The 17,639-nt window shown below is 40.5% G+C and overlaps 1 protein-coding gene across 1 annotated transcript in view; it reads left to right on the top strand.

Moving 5' to 3' along the window:
* Window positions 1-17,639, top strand: part of tmem145 (transmembrane protein 145) — a 49,985-nt gene that overhangs the window by 24,699 nt on the left and 7,647 nt on the right. Inside the window, exons 6-12 of the mRNA XM_042490738.2 lie at window positions 7,722-7,806; window positions 8,293-8,364; window positions 11,569-11,637; window positions 12,210-12,290; window positions 12,547-12,625; window positions 14,583-14,676; window positions 17,291-17,463. Coding sequence (XP_042346672.1) covers window positions 7,722-7,806; window positions 8,293-8,364; window positions 11,569-11,637; window positions 12,210-12,290; window positions 12,547-12,625; window positions 14,583-14,676; window positions 17,291-17,463 — 653 coding nt within the window. The remainder of the gene's footprint in view (window positions 1-7,721; window positions 7,807-8,292; window positions 8,365-11,568; window positions 11,638-12,209; window positions 12,291-12,546; window positions 12,626-14,582; window positions 14,677-17,290; window positions 17,464-17,639) is intronic.

Genomic DNA, 17,639 nt, shown 5'->3' with positions numbered 1-17,639 from the left:
GGTTGTTTTTTTTTGCTAGTTTGTTTTTTGTGCTGTCAGTTGAAGAGGGATATGATTAGGACGGATGCTTCCCGCACAGTGTGGTGTAGTGTCACGCCAGCGTCCACTGATAGACACGCTGCCTAATGCTGTGCGACTAAAGTGTAAAAGCTCGTCTCCACTCCCGGGGACATATGCACGACGTGCCCCGCAGCCAATTTCCACCCCTCGCCTCTCGCCGTTCGCCTCCTTGCTCCCCTTACGCTTTCACACCTCTCCGTCTTTCTTCCTTTGTCGCTCACAATCATTGGCTGCGTCCCGCTCTCTTTCAACCCTGTCACCAAGCTGTGACGCGCTCCACGCCATTTCATATCCATTTACCTCTTCGTCTCCTGCTCCTCTCCATCAGCCTATCTCTAATTGTGTTTTTCCTCTCCATCTTGCCATCTCGCTGGTCTCATTTCTCCTTCGCCTCTTGCTCATTCCATGCATTTTTTCCACGAACCCTCACTTTTATGTGCTGCTGCTTATTCTCCTCTCTTTGTCCCTGTTGCTCTTTCAGCCAGCTCTCCTTTCATGTTCTTTCCATCTTGGTCTTTACCTGTGCTGAAGTGGGTCTAAATCTATATCAGCCCATAAACCCCTTAAAACCACAGGATGTCTGCTCTCAATCCCCAGGTGTAGTCTCGCCTGCACGAAATGATAAAATGTGAGGCTGATTGTTGTTTAACATTTCCAGGCAATTTCTCTTGTTTAATTATAGCAGGAAACCTCAAGGCCGCAAATAATCATTATTTCATCAGGGAGAAAAAAAGACAGTCATTATAAATAAAATTCAGGTCATCACAAATTACAGAGCAGAAGACCTCTGGCAATCAGGTTTATCCGACAAGTAAATTGCAGAGTAACCAAAGTTCCCTAATAATAGCCGACTTCAATGCTGTGTTTTCTCCTGCGGACATCTTTGCATTAATAGTTTTTGACTTGATATTTTATCATCTCAAAAACTTGCATCAACAACGTACATCATAATGTACATTCCAGTCCTTATTGCATATGCGGTGTACTGTACAGCTACAAAGTTTTCACAAGGCAACCCTTATTTCTCTGTTATTGCCTTTCATGAACCTGTTTTCATGAGTTGCAATAACTCGTTAATTGGAGCTAATTATACCATTAATTGAAAATAAACAGAAGACAGAACATCTAAATAACATGGCTTCATTACTTGCCATCGACCCCAGAAACTGTTCTCTGAGCGTTAGTTTTATGAGCCGTTTATTTTCGTGGTCTTTCAAACAAACGCAGAGAAATAGAAAAAACTTGAATGCCTGCAATCAACTTCTGCTTTATTATGCCGAGCAGAGCCGCTGCTAATGAAACAAAATTACCTCTGTGGGGAACCAGGGAAGCACTGAAATTAGACTGGCCAGGTGACTCATCTTTATACACCAAACAAAGCAGAAACACACCCACATCTGCTGCGGTTCTTCCAAAATTGTAAACTGTATCTCTCACAAGAACTTTAGACGGAGTCGCATACAAAGTCAGGATCCTTATCACATCATTCTGCTGCCAGATGGGGAGCCGGTTTGGACTTGAAACATTGCACTTCTTTAATGTGATAAACAAGAAACAATAACAGGAGTATTTGACAGTGTTTGGAGTCTTTTGGGAGAGATACTCACTCTTATAGGAAATGAACAAACCTGATGATTTGTAGATTGTGTTTCTCACAGTGTAAACAAGGACTGCAATACTTAAGGGTGTGATTCTGCTAGAATATCATTTGGATGTCAAAATAATTTGTCAGGGCTGCTAATGATAGTTATTTTCATTATCAACCACAGTTGTTCTGGTGATGATTTCCTTGATTAAATTATTATTTAAGGGACTTTGCAACTGCACATTTTAGACTTTTTTAGACTGCTACAACAGTTTGGGAAACAAAGCGAACAACTTGAAGAAACATTTTTTTTGAGTTTGTTTTTGAAGAACTTGACTGGCACTGACACGGAGCCCTGACCTCGACCCCATCAAAAAATCTCAACATGAATTGGAGCACCAACCCCGAGCCAGGCCTTATAGCACAACATCAATGCCGCGACCTCACTTAGCGCTTTTGTGGCTGAATGGGAGCAAATCCTCGCAGCCAGGTTCCAAAATCTTTTGGAAAGCCTTCCCGGACGAGTGGGGGCTGTTATAGCAGCATATTAAAGGGACACAGGGCTCATTTGGCTTTGGAGGAGCTTTGTCAAGTCTGAGAAAGAAAGCCTGCCTTACAATGTGGAAGTGTGCAGTCTGAGACACTGGCATCTGTCAGGCGGGGAGGGTCTAATGAAAATATGTCATCAAGTTACATCACAGGAAATATAAAATATGGTATTTTTGGAGGTAAACCATATGAGGCACTAAAATTCAGGATATATGTAACCTTTCCTTTTAAAAAATCTGTTTCTTGTGAGCCCCCCAACTTTTTGGAAGCGCAGCTGAAGTACCAGAGTGGGGGTTTAATGAGGTACTTATTCATAGCCGTGTATTGCCTGAGCAGAGATGTGGACTCGAGTCACATAACTCGGACTTGAGTCAGACTCTAGTCACAAATTTATTGACTTTAAACTCGACTTGACAAAATCAAAAAGGACTTGTGACTTGATTTCGACTTAAATACCAATGACTCTTGGCTTTAATCAGGATTTGAGCTTTTTGACTTGAAAATATTTGATACCTATCCTCAAGACTAATATTGAAAAGTGTGTTATTTAAAAAGTGTGCAATGAATCCATTTTTCCCTTCATTTTCTGATTTAACTAAAATTAACGCTATTCTTTCCCAGCAAGTCATTATTTCATTTCAACAGCGTCCAGTTAAGCTGCAGGTGAACTATGACAAACCAACTTTACGTTACTGAGCGCCAGCTGGAAAAGATGATACTAAAGATAATTGTATTCACAAACAAAGCATATGTGGTGGTCTCCAAAAAAATTAATTGCAGTTTGCAAAATATGCGGGTCAAGAATTACAGTAGAAGATACAACTGTCAACTTTGCTCACTTTTTGTATTTGTACAAAGAACGGAAATTCGAGGATAATATTAACATTGCGAGCTAATGCTTAGCTAATGTTAGCTAAACAGCTGGGTAACTTTTAAACAAACTTGTTTTAACAATTCAGTGTCCATTTTAAGAAGCATTCTCAATATTTGTATGGTTATTATTTGCATTACATTTATTGAAGAGTGCATTAGACTTTTTTAGGTCTTGAAACTTAAAATTTTGGTCTTGGGACTTGTCAGCCTGGACTTTGGACTTGAGTGCTTGCGACTTGAGACTTCAGACTTGTGACTTGGAAAACAATGACTTTGTCCCACCTCTGACTTTCACTAAATAGCGTTCAGCATGCCTGCAGTTTGGAGAAGCAGACAGGAGTGCCAACACAGAAGCTAAGTAATTCAATGCTGTGAACGGGGTTAATAGCAAAGTGTATTTTAGCCCCCCTGAAAAAAAGACTCACCCAAAAACATCAGATTAATTGTACGTCACATTGAGTATATTTTCATCACTTTACCTTGCTGCCAGACAGCCCTTTCCTTTGGCACTAGACTCAGACTTAAAGCGCTCTATGAAGAACAACCAGTACCAGAAAAAAAAACAAACAAAACAAATTACAGCAAAGACGAAATGCCATTTACTGTGGCATACAGATGAACTTCTGCAGAGGGAGACTGAATGTGTGATGTGTGCCAACTGATAGTCACTAACTATGGATAAATATTTTATATAACCCCACTTCGAAATATCCAAAGTATCTCTTGAATGCTCTGTGGTTTTGGAGTGACTTGTCCAACAGTCACAATATGAGCATAACGTTCAGCTTTCCATACATACTTTTGATCCAGAGAAAAGATGCAAACCTTCAAAAGCCTCTCAGAAGTCCTTTTTAAATGCAGTTATCTGCAGCTCAAGGGCAGCACAAGATGTACAAGACTACACAGGTGTTACGATTCGAGCACATTCAGTGTTTGATGTATCGGTGCAGTGTATCAGAAGTGGATGCCTTTTTACACCTGAAACCAACAAGCTACCCCAAAATCATCCCGTGACTCCCTGTCAGTCCCACCGAGAGATAATCCCTGCTGTGTGAAGTGCTACTTCTTCCCTCATCTCTCCTCTCTCCCCCTTGCATACATCACTCTTTCCTTCTTTGCATGTGCTCCTTTCTCTTAGGTCTGGTTTTCTCTCTACCTGTGTTTTTAACTCTCTCCGTCTCTACATCTATCACTCTCTTTATCTCTGTCTCCTTGCTCTTTGTGTCTGTATTGATTTTGTGGCAGTGCATGCTCCATGCTTCTCGCCCCTTTTTGATAGAGGGAGTGAGATGGAGTCTCAGGCTGCCAAATGAAATCAAAGTCTTTTTTTTTTTCTCCCCCCCCCCTTCCCCTCGCTCCACTGCAACAAGCGCGAACTCCATTGGCTTTGAACTTGTGTGTGTGAAATGAGCTCTCTGTGCTCTGATTGTCAACCCATCTCTGCCCCCCCCCCCCCCACCCCTTGTTCCCCATCATACTTTTTTCTCACCTCCCCAAATTCACTTTCAGTTTGACACTTTTTTATTTGTGCGTCTGCAATAAATTAACATGATTCCAACAGGGGTTTAGCACTTAGGTACGTTTATTTTCTCCAAGGTATTTCTCCTTCACTGCATGTTTACACACCCAAATATTCTCTCTCTTTGCTCTCTCTCATAACATCGCTATGCAGAATAATTATGTCTGATTGACATATAATTATAATGAGTCTAACAAATAATTGATAAGTGCGCCACACTATGAATGAATTAAAAAAGAGAAGCCACTGCATTAAAAGCAGAGCAAACTGTTGCTATGGATATGATCCATCTGTCCTTCCTTCCTGTTAATCTGGGTCATCTTCTCATTGGCAGCTCAGTAGGCAGAACAGCCTAGATTCCTTTTTTCATTTCTCCTCTAACTTCCTCTGCACACCTGGGGGATCCCGAGGCACTTCCAGGCCGACTGGGGGACCGACTGACTATATGGGCACAATTACACTGAGCAGCTAAACCGACAGTGTGTCGCTCCCCAGGGAGGATTTGAATGTTTTCCTCCTCTTGTAACAGGAATGGTTGGAAGAAATATGACTTCTGCTGTGGCAGGCAGGAATTTTATGTTATAAAAACAGTCCCATCAAACAGAATCACAAAGTTGCATGCAGCATATTCATTCGCTCTCATGACATTCTGCTGTGAAGAATGGACATCAGTGGGAAAATAACTGCAGCAGAAAAAGATGAATCAGTGATCTAAGAAAAGCAGAACTGTCTCATGATCAGCAGCAATCGAGCAACTAAGATGTTTTTCATCTTTTTTTACAGATGCGTTTTAAGAAGTAAAATCAGTGTGTTGACATCTTGATATGAGACTAAACATCCTCTTGGAGTCTTATTTTCCTAATTTGGTGGCCAAGTTTGGATTTTTGTTTTCCTTGTCTTACAGGCTGTGTTGCCGTGATTGGATTTGATCCTTCTGAGCACTGAGTATTAGAGGCTTCTGCTTGCCCAGTCATTTTATCAACATTGTTAATAAGGCTCACTGTTGATCTTCAATACTTTTTTGGCACCAACTGAATATCAGCAACTTTCAGTTGGTTGGGTATTTTTGATATTCTCTTAGTTTCTGATTTAAATCACAATTTATTTATTTATTTTAAATTTATTTTCTTATTTTAAAGTTCTTGTATGGCTGTTTAGACTTCATTTAACTTTTTACAACTCTGGCTTCTTTTGCTAAATAACAAATAGTTTTGTGGGAACAAGACGCTGCTTTGCGTGTTGACAAAAGAGCTGCCCCCCCTCCCCAAAAAAGACAAAACTTTCTGATTTTGGCAGGTATTGCAGCATGAGTTCTAATTTTGGTGGTAAAGGTTAAAAAATTTAGGACCAAAAGTTTTTTATTGTTTTTTTGTTTCTAAAACAACGCAACTGACAGAGAATAGCACATAGACAGACATATTCATCAACGAGAAATCAAAAGCGAAAGGGAACACCCAACACAAACAGTTTGAACAGAACCTCACGAATCAACTTAAAAAAAAAAAATAAAAAATAAAAAATAAGAGGCAGACCAACGAAAAGGAGGAGATAGATAATACACAAAATACATGGAAAGTAAATTACATTAATACACGATTACACTATACTGGAAGGCTTAGTAGTCAACCATTTTTAAATGGTAACATTGAACTGCAGGGGGCTGCATGCCAACATCAAGAGCTCTGATGGAAAACATTATGGTCCTGTTGTAAGGTCAATATATTTTCCCTATTTAGTGTGGTACAGGTCTAACTGATTTACCATCCTGTATGTCAGCTCTTCATAGGCTGCCACTATGCTAAACTGGGTAGACCACAGAGTGGCCGGAGGAAGATCCACTGATTTCCATTCTCTAACAAGTGAGCTTTCGGCTCAGCATGATGACTGCGTGGATCCATCCCATCAGTGGTTTAGGGGTGCCCTTTAAATGGGCAGGATCTCCCAATATATACAGGCTATGTGGAAATGGGATGTCCATTCCCACAACCAAAACAATGTTGTCATGAATTGCTGACCACCATCTCTGAACCTTGGGACAGGACCATAGTAAGTGAATAAGGGTGGGAAAGGTAATGTGAAAAAATATAAAAATGATCATGTGATTTTTTTGCTGGGGTTTATACAAAACAAGCATGTTCCCATATGCCTTGAATATGATTTTTAGGCTGGTGCATTTCTGTAGCACTAAAATGTTTCTTTTTTAACTGTATCTTGTGACACATTTTACCATTAACAAAAAAATAAATAAATTGCAGCTTCTGCAATTTGAATGTTGCACTTGGCCATATTGCAGTTTTGATAAGGTAATGAAAACAAAGTTTCATTTTGGTATTGGTTTCAGACTCTGTATTTGCAGTAGTACCCAAAAAGTTCTACTATTTGCTTTGAAAGAGAAAAAGCAGTACTTTGAAAGATTAATGCAAAGAGAGGGGGCGCCAGCAAGCCGACCAAAACTGTAAAACATAAATTTCTCTGTTTTGGTATATGATTTTATTTTCAGGGGATAACATAGCACATAAGTACAATGGCATATTAGATTCATTGTAGATTTTAAAAAAAAGGCAAGGAAAACTTTTAAAAAATCAGATATTCTCATTGAGACTGAAATGGTAAATTTATGAGAAAAATCTCACAAATTTAAAAGAAAAAAGCAGCACTTTTATGAATAGAGGTTGAAAAGTCAACTAAGTCTAGAAACAGTAAGCGAACATTGACTCACACAGGACACAAACTCCGATCTCCTGAGTCAAAGTCCTGATTAACCAAATCATCCTCGACGGCTTCCTCCCATCATGAACTTTGTCCCTCTTTATACGACATCACCTGACTTTCTGTCAGAAAGCCCTGAAGGCATTATTTCATTAATTTGTGACTTTCTGATTATTGTCTCATAAATTTATGACCAAAATCTCAGAATCTCAGGGAATATTTTTTTTCACAAATTTACCAATCTCAGAGAATATACAATTTGTTTTTTTTGTCTTCTTTGTACGACCTGCCGAGTTGTTTATTGCACCTTTAAGCATTAATGTATGTTATGTACAAATCACAAAGCCCTGAATGCATTTTTCTCTCACCTGCCTCCTCTCTCTCTTTTTTCTCCTCTTTCTCTCTCTCTCTCTCTCTGTCTCTCAGGGCGATGGCTTGCAGCTGGAGTACGAGATGAAACTGACCAATGGCCAGTCTTTCTGGACGCAGCATTTCTCTGCAGATGAGTTCGGTAAGAGTGATTAGACAGAAAGAGAGAGATTATGGAAGGAATTGCTGATGGCACAAGCCAACACCACTTAGCACGGCCAATAAAGCACACTGAACTGAACAAATTACAATAATGAAGGGACGGCTGAATGAATTAATGATGATAGATGAACTGAGAGGAAGGGATGAAAAGAAGACGGGGGCCCAAGTAGCTTCTAAATGAATTATTCCTACATCTCCAACGTTCTCTCGCTCACTCTCTCATACTGTATCTCTCTTGGTTTCTTAACTAATCAAAAATCCCCATCACGTACCTGCCTCTCTGGGTTTTTCATCCCTTCTTTTTTCTGCTTCTTTTCTTCCTCTGATTCTCCTCTCTTTGTCACCCTGATATTCCCTGAACCTCGTTGACCCTTGTTTTGATTTCACCTCCCTTTCTAATCTTCCTCATCTTTCTCTCCCATCAATTATTCTGCTCCCTTCCTCTTCATCCATCTTCTATTCACAGGAATCTTGGAGACGGACATCACGTTCCTGGTCATCTTCTCCATGGTGTTCCTCCTCTCCTGCTACTTTGCCTGTAAGTACTGTCTTTTCCACTTACTATATCCCTCTTCCTCTGCGAACCAGCCAATTTATTCTGACTTTCAGAGCCCGCAGCAGTCATTAAGTGCCCTTTGCTTCAGATCTATAATAAAATCTACATGTTTTCTTGATGGGATAGGAGTAAGTTCTCATGTTTCCCCTGATAAGTAAAAGGCGAGCATATGCAGGTTTTTTCTCGGGGCCGTGAGTTTGTCAGAACAGAGCACGAGCAACACAGAAAGCAGGAGAGAGAGGATGGAGAGCGGGGCTTGGTTCTCCTGTAAAGGTGAACGGTTGAATGGAGGAGGTAGCTGTAGCTTTGAGGTTAGTGAAGCGAGTCTGTCACATGAAGGTCACAGCTCAAATAACCTGAAGCTGAGAACAAGAGCCCAAGGAATGACTTAGTGCTCAGTGAAAACTCTGTCATTTCCTGCTTTCTTCATTCACTGTCAGGTCTGTCAGGTTTTCCCGTGCAGCCACCTGCCTTCTTCTGAACTGTTAAAGGATTGATTAAGCAATCATTAAACATATTCCCTCTCTTACCTCAAGTGAAAAGGCTCCTACCTTTACTGGCTTGTATCTAAGGTTGCACAATATGAGGATAATGTATGATATACGCTAACATCCCGATAACAATATTTCTAACAATAAATAAATAAATTACTAGTTAAAGTGTACTCAGTTCTTTCTGCTGCCCTTGGTATACTGATAACATACAACAGAAAAGGAAAAGGAAAGGATATTTTTCTCCTACAAAGGACACCAAAGAAATTAAAGCTACATTTTAAAGTGCAGTTTTCTACAGATTCGTTGTCCAAGTAACTCCAGCATCTGAAAGGACCAAGAACACACCCATACTGCCAAAATGTTCGAACTCCTTTCATCTGGCTGATGTTGTAAGGCCTTCTATGTAGCTTTTTCTGTAGAGTTTTAACTGCACTGAATCAGTCCACTAGGTTCCCCCCATAATCTGTCTGATTGTCTAACTGTATTTATTTTACCATCATAAGTAGGGCAGGGTAACAGTGCTCGATACCTTTCAAGCTGTCGTCCAAAGTAACAGTACCAAAGAGTCTCCAGTCAAACGATACCTGCGCCTTTTTGCTTTCTGTTGCTGCCGTCTTCGGTGTCGCTCTCTTTCAGGCGAACAGTCATTTAAACACCTAACACAGCAGCATTAGCTAACTTACAACACCGAGCTCTTAAATGGTCTCAAAAAATTCACACTGACATTAAAATGTCTCGACTCTGTCCTTAGACGGATTATTAACCGCTGGGTAATGTTATCTGCACGATGATGACAGTTAGACCCTGTCACTGTACGTGCGCCGCTGGGCGAACTGTCACAACTTTCACGGCACAGAGCTCATTTTCCTGCAGCCAGTCTGTGCTGTGGTTAAGTTGAAGGCTACAGAACTGATGGAGTTTGTAGTTCAGCGTGCCGAGATACTACCAAAAAGTCCTAAAGTATAGTTGTACTGTACACCACTCCATTCACATTATGGGCATCAAAAGAAGAATTTGGTATCAGTGATACCTTAAAGGTACTGGTATTGTAAATTTATTTATTTTATTTTATTTTTTTATAATACCCAGTCCTAATTGTGACCTAAGTTGCACATGGAATCTCGTTGTACTTTTACAATGACAATAACATATTCTACTCCAAAAAAAACCCAAGTGCATTATTGGAGTCTTCTGTGATGTGCAGAAGTTGACAATGCGATGACAAGTTAAAAAACATGTACTTTGTGGTGCTACTTATGTAGGATTTTTAAATGCCTGAAAAACAGCGAAAATTAGACATAAGTTGAAATCAATTTTAAAAAAAGGTGCAACAGAAATGGATTTTTTTCTTTCTCATGCATTTATTCAGCGTTCGGGCTAAAAACTACTATACAATTAATTAGCCAGGATTTTAAGATATCTGTCCCTCAGATTTCTGCATCCACTCCAACAGAATCAAAGTGGATTTATTTTTGTGCTCACAGCTTAAAAGTAATATCTTTTGAAAAATTCAACAGAAACAGATACTGTGCATAATCCACAGAGCACACTGTCAATAGCTTTTGTCCAGGCTATTTCTTTATTATGTTTCGTAATTAGTTATCACGTAAAATGGTAAAACTGATCCTTTTAAATGAAAAGAGTTGGTATATTATGCCCCAAAATTGGCATCATATATCCTTGAAACCAAGCGGTGTCACTCAGGCGTTTTGTAGTTACATGTATCCTATTGTAAAATAAGTACATTTGTCAGAAATGGAGGTGGAACTTTAAATACTTGGGGTTTGGGAAAGTGCATTTCTTGCTCTGCTTGCCATCCTGCAGAGGAAAAATATAATGAGATGAAAATGCATCTTTTGGCTCTTGAATTCTGCTGAGATCTTTTTGAGATTTCATGCAGATTGGGAAAAAGCTTTGAATGCACCGCTGTATCTCATTCACTATGCACATGTCGCTTCTGCCAGCCTCATTTGAGTATTCACTGACATGGGGACTTGAGTTTTATTGAGTTTTATTTATCTGCACAAGTTAAAGTCAAACAAAGGACATAAAAATTAACAATGTAGAGTGCTGTGCAAATAGAGCAAAACACGCCTAAAGGCCTTTTGGGAGAAATGTTCCATCGACAGCCGTCATTAGAGTACGTTTGAGGAAGTCACAGGAGGATCCAGCAGCGTCTGGCTGGCCAAGCCTGCGGTTATACAGGGCAGCTGTGAGAGTGTGTGTGTGTGTGTGAACGTTTATGACCCTTTGTACCCCTGTAAATTTTCCCCGGGGCTGCTTCTGTTTGCAGGAGTGTTTTGGTAGTAAAATTGGCTGCTTAAATAGGCATTAAAAATATTTCCCCCACAGCTCAGGGAGAGGGAGTGGAAGAGATGTATAAGGCCTAATCTGGAGACGGCGTCACAAGATGGATGCATACTAATGGTCGTTCCCCCCTCCTCATTTATCTGGCCCGCTCCCTTGTTCTTCTCCTTTTCTTGTTCTCTCCCTCTCTTTACCGCCCTCACTCTCCTTCGCCATCTGTTAGCATATCTCCATTCTTTTTATCTCTATCCCCAACACACACACACACACACACACACACACACACACACACACACACACACACACACACACACACACACACACACACACACACACACACAACTCCATCACCTCTATCTCATTCTTGTTTTTTTCCCCCCTGCAGACAATCTGAAGGGAAGACAGCTTCTTCACACAACCTACAAAATGTTTATGACGGCGGCAGGTGTGGAGGGTGAGCGCTCTGTCCTGAATACACACACATTATGCCACAACACACTCAAGACGACAATGAGGCTCTCGCGCGGCTGCAGCATCTCATACCTTAATCCCCACTTCAAGAGGCGAGATATTATCGCCCTTATTAGCCTCTGAATAGGAACTTTTGCAAACAGCCGTGCTGCGTTACAGTGCTCAGTGGAGCGTATGGTTACTGATGAATACCCTCCTAAACCTATCCTCTCCTTTTTCACCCCCCCCACCCTTATCTCGCTTGCTTGTCCCCTCTCCAAATCCCTTTCTCTATTCTCCTGCCACCCCTAAATTCTCCTCTCCCACTCCTCTGAAGCTTCTTTTTCATCTCCTTTTATCAATTCCTCTTCTTTTTCTGTCTCACTCCCCATTTCTCTCCCCCTGTCCTACCCCTGCCCCTTACTCATTATCATCTCCCTGTCCCCTCTACCTTTACTTCTCTCTGACATCATTTCTTCCTTTTTTACTCTCCTACTCTCTCCATCTCTTTTCTCCCCCCCCTCCTTCTCCCTTTTACTTATTTTCCGTGCTTCCTGCGTTGTTTCTACTTGGCAGTGCTCAGCCTGTTGTTCCATTGTGTCTACTGGGGCCTGTATGCGAGAGATGGAGTTGGCAACGGCAGCCTGAAAATACTTGGTGAGTTCTTCTCCTGCGTCAGCCACCGACTTTCTGACTGACTGAATCACTCACTGCCCGAGCAGAATGAACGAGATGATGGATGTGTGCGCGGGTGAAGAAGTGCAGTAGCTGGTTTGATGGGCACAGACAGGACCACGCGTGACTCTGCGTGCCTGTAAAGACCTGATTTCATCTCTCCCCTCTGATATCACAGATTCGGAAACCACAACCTAATTCTCTTTCTGTCTCACTCCTCCTCTCTGTCTGTCTCCAGGGAAATTACTGTTCTCCGTCAGTTTCTTGGTGTTCCTCCTGATGCTCATATTACTGGGCAAAGGTTTCACTGTCACCAGGTGGGGGTTTACTCTCTTGTTTTTGTTTTTTTTTTTTTGCTGCTTATGTGTGTGTTTGTGTATATTTCTTCAAGCCTATGTGTGTCTCTTCTTAGGCACGTCTGTCACCTTGTGTGGTTGTGTTTATGTTGCCACTGTCTCTTGCTGTCAGGCTGCGCTGTCACAGTCATAACAGTATCTCATGACATGACAATGTTAGATGTCAATCAAGAAGTCAGTAAGCTGGGTGTGATTGTGCGGATGAACACCTGATATGTCAGGGGGGATGTGACGATAGATGCTTTAACAGGGTTCCCGCAGATCCTTAAGAAGTCTGAAAAGGCTTTGAATTTTTAAATCTAAAAATAAGGCCATAATTTCTATTAAAATAACTTAAACTAATTGTTCAAGTCTTTAAAAATGCCCAGACATGGGAAGTGGGATTATTTTTAATTTATTTTATATTTTTACACAGTGTTTTGTAAAATTGATAAATAACGGTAAACATCTATTTTTGAAAATAATAATTTGCCAAATCCCTTTTCCTGAATTTGTCATGATGGAAATCCTGACAGCAGACTCCAGAGTGAAAAACACAAAATTTTCAGCAAAGTTGGTCAACAACTTTCAGATATTTCCTACTTTGGTTGGTAAATCAAATAGATTATTATGATAAAAAATGTTTGTTGTCTTCCATGTGCTCCACTTTAAAAGTTTTTTTTCAACACTTAACATAGATAATTAACTTTTTTCACAGGAAAAAAAAATCATGTTATAATAAACATTTGGGCCAAACTGTATTTCCATTTTGGTAATGGTAAAATTGGTCTTAATTTCATTTTGAGTAGTTATTTAAAAAAAAGCCTTAAATGTAGTTTACCTTAAGCTGTAGGAACCCTGTGTAAACTTCATTTTCATGTTTTTGTGTCTGCTGCAGGATTAACTTTTACCCAGCAAAGCCAGCTGACAAATTTTTGGTTCGCACACTTTCCTGGCAAGACTTAGTGGACATTTGCTTGGGACAGGCATCATTTCTGAAAGCATTCAAAACAGATGAGTCACGAGTGCCCTCCAGTTTTTCATTTCCAATCTGAAATTCCGGTTATAAAAAAATGCCGGTTGTTCTAGAAACATTGTTAGACTTCTTCCAAGCTATCCCCAGATGTCTGTTTCCGAGTCAGTTTTATGCAAGAAACAGCTCAATTAAATGGCAGTTCACCAGGTTTTGAATTTTGATTCACGGTGAGTCATCATCTAAACGCTGCTCACAGTTTGAAGATTGGTCCTGCTCCGGGCTCAGTCGAATCTCTGTGGAAATTTTCCAGACTGAACTCTTGTAGCGAAAACTGAGCTTGCAAGATTTAAGCTGGCTTTTTCAACTCCAGGATTACATCCTCCTCTGGGCTCAGAAGATTCTGTGATCTCTTAGACTTATTAAACCCTCTTAAAAACCCCGGTGAATAACTCAAAACTGCATCAGCATCGAGCTAAAAGCATGGCTGTTTATCTGCAGTGACTGATAAGTTGACAGTTGGAGATAACTGCCCAACTACTTTGATATGTTGTCTCTGGTGTGTGGCGCTGAATTAGTCTGAGCAAAAGGATGTTTGAAAATGCTTATGTTTGTTGACTGCAAATGAAGAAGCATTAATTTGTGCTTTTGTGAGTGCGGACAGATTTTTCCACAGCCTGCCGTGTCCATGAGTCTGCTGCCATTTTATGTTTATAAAGTTTAGAGCTGAGCACACCAGTCCTTTTGTGTTGTGTGCTGTTGAATAGTTGCTTTTTAGATTAAGCTGTCTTTGCTTTGTGTGTTTTGCGTGTGTGTTTCTATGCATTTGTGTGTCCTTGAGTGATCCTGTATTTGTTTATCTCCTGCTAACTTGTGTGTGACCCTGTTTGTGTGTGTGTGTGTGTGTGTGTGTGTGTGTGTGTCTGTGTGTGTGTGTGTGTGTGTTTGTGTGTGTGTGTGTCTCAGGGCGAGGATCAGTCACAGTGGGTCGGTAAAGTTGAGCATCTACATGACAGTCTACACAATCACCTACGTCATCCTCTTCATCTACGAGGCAGAGGTAACACACACACACACTCGCACACATACACAGAGTATATTACTCACACTGCACTGTAGTGAGGCTTTGTATCATAACAATGTGGGTAGTGTGTGAAAACTGAACTGTGGTAAACTTCCCTCCATCTTGCCAGCACCCAGATCTCCCTGCTAATATGCCAGCGACACCTCATCCGGCAAATTATTGCTGGCTCTTGGGCTGTTGTTTGAATTACAGACTGTACTTTCACATATTTGAATGCAGGCAGCTACAGATAAATTATTATTATTATTATTATTATTATTATTGTTATTAATACCACACTAAGGAAATTCACGTTACAGCAGCTCAAGAGTCAGAAGCAAAAGAGAAAATGTATAAAAAAAAGTGATTAATAGCTTAAAAAAAAAGGATGAAAATATTGCAAAAATACAAATTAGATCAAATAAAAACAAAATAATATGAAATCAATATACACTATGTACACCTTTACCTAAAACGTTTGTTGCCATTTTGTTTTATGTATGAGCGACTTGCATTAATTCAACCAAAAGCTGGAGTATTTATTGGTCAGGTGCCGTGCATTCTGGTAGTTGTAAGTTTTCCAAACCTTTGAGCAAAAGCAAATGCCATAGTTTCTTTGGTTTCTGCCATCTGTTTTTTCTGGTCATGTTGCACCAATTTCAAATGTTTTTGTGTCTTTCTTCTGCATAGACAGCCCAGTTTAATGAGATGTAGTGAAATACTTTTTTAATCTAAGATTTTTTTTTTTATCTTTTTACTAAATTCCCAAAGCATAAAGTATCCCAAAGACACTGAACTGAAAACCCCAGAATAGCACATTTATAGAAAGAAGTAGCAAATCCACACTTTTTACCTTTGCTTTCAAAAATGATCCATTGTGTTTTTTCACCAGAGCCAAAAACATTAGTTGGTTCTGATAACAAATCATTTAATTCCAAGTATTCACTGGTTTCAGCTTCTCAAATGTCCCTCACCCTCTATTACTCACTAGTGTATTATGTAAATTTGGACTTTTGAGTTGACAGACCAAACAATATGAAGACTTCAGTTTATTCTCTGGGAAATTTTGAGTGGCACTTTTCACTGTTTTAACACTTCTCTTCACAGCACTTCATAGAGAAAGATGAATTGATTAATTGGGGAACTAACTGAGAGAATAATGAGCAGCAGAAATAATCTTTAGTGGCAGCCCTTATTTTCACACGAGTAAATAAAATCATCTGTACAGTAGATGGCAAAAGTAAAGTCCATTGCAGTTTGGTTTCTTTTTTTTAGAAAAATTCAGATTCCAACAAGTAAAATATGTGAAACTTTCCAACACTTCAGATGTGACTTGAAAGCAGCATCTAAATTGCACCCAGCATGACTAGTGATGATTTCTGACTCGACACAGTATCTCTGCAACCCGTATTATTGCTGTCTTTGGCTTTTTTAATAATCCCATAAATATTCATGCAAGAGTCGAGCCCACAGATCAACGTGGGCTGTAATGGCTTTTTCTGTCAAGACACTTAATTACATTGATACATGGCTAATTATGAATATGCATCAAGTCGATTGTTAAAAATAAAAAATAAATTCCTTGATGAGTAACAAATTATGGATCCAAACGGGAACAACGAGGCAACTCCCAATTACAAACGCAGATAAAGAGGTTTGCAGTACTTAGTATTTTACCTGACATAATAAATCTTAGATCAGATTACTAATCAGCACACACTCGTTCATCAGACTGCATCTCTGCATGTGAGGACGGAAACAGATTTCGTCAGCTATGATGTTATAGCATATGTAGCATACGAGCTCATGAATTAATAAGACATTCGTGAGTGTTACAGCTGCATGCCTCTGTGCGCGCTGCAGAGAATTCAGCAGAGTCCAATGTAATGATGGTACATTCAGGGACAGTGGATTACAGCCTTTGAATACAGCATTTTAATGACCCAGTGGGAGTTGTGCAGTGGAAGTATCCGTGCTATATTTAATACAGGAGCCTATAGCCATCTCTCACACTGCAATATGTGGATCTGAAGCAGTGTAATTTATCTGCCGCCTGCCCTCTTACATGGTCCCCGCTATTAAAGAGCTCAAAGCTCAGGGGAGCTCCTGCTAAAAATATGCCAAACTAGGTTACAATTGGAACTGAAATAAAGAGTCAAGGAGTGTTCTTGGTACTGGGGCTGCAGTTGGGGAATCTGACGTGCTCGGGCTTGCTGGTTGGATCCCAAAAAGCTCCACAGACCTATGCATTATGTAGCTATGGGTAACCCTGTATGGCCAACCAGCCACTGGACTGTGAAATGCAATCTAGTTCCCGCAGATGCAAGCACAAGGCGCCACACACACCCACAAACCTGTGCACACACATGTCGATGACCCAGTTGTGGAGAAGAAGTATCAATGTCAAATACCCACACAGCATGCAACAAGCTGAGCTTTGGCTCGGTCGTTGCAGTGCATCAGCTGAGCCACGAGCAATCCATCTTAGTAATTAGGGCACAGACTGTAATGTGTAGCCAAGCCGAAAGATGCTTCTTTTCTACTTTGTGTAAAAGTTTAGCTTGTTTAAAGCGTCTTCTTCTTGGCATAACGTCTCATGTCCCTGTGCCAGTTCTTTGACCCAGGTGAAGTGCTGTATGCCTACGACAGCCCCGCAGGCTACGGACTGATGGGTCTGCAGCTGCTGGCCTACGTGTGGTTCTGCTACGCTGTGCTGGTCTCTCTGAAACACTACCCTGAGAAACAGCCCTTCTACGTCCCTTTCTTCACCACGTACACGCTATGGTGAGGCCCGCACAGCCCCCCCGCCCCACCACAAACACACACACACACACGCAAACACACTCTGCTCTCACTGCAGATAATAGCACCTGAGAGAGATTGCAGGAGTAGAAAAATACACATTTCTCTGTTTGAGGTCTTTCCAATTTGAATAATTTATGCAGCTCTATAAAAATGTG

Source organism: Plectropomus leopardus, chromosome 11 (assembly GCF_026936395.1).
Source record: "Plectropomus leopardus strain MGB_pleo_1.0 chromosome 11, ASM2693639v1, whole genome shotgun sequence".
Lineage (NCBI taxonomy): Eukaryota > Metazoa > Chordata > Actinopteri > Perciformes > Serranidae > Plectropomus > Plectropomus leopardus.
Note: the sequence above shows the minus strand (reverse complement) of the source record. Positions and strands in the feature narration are given on the sequence as shown.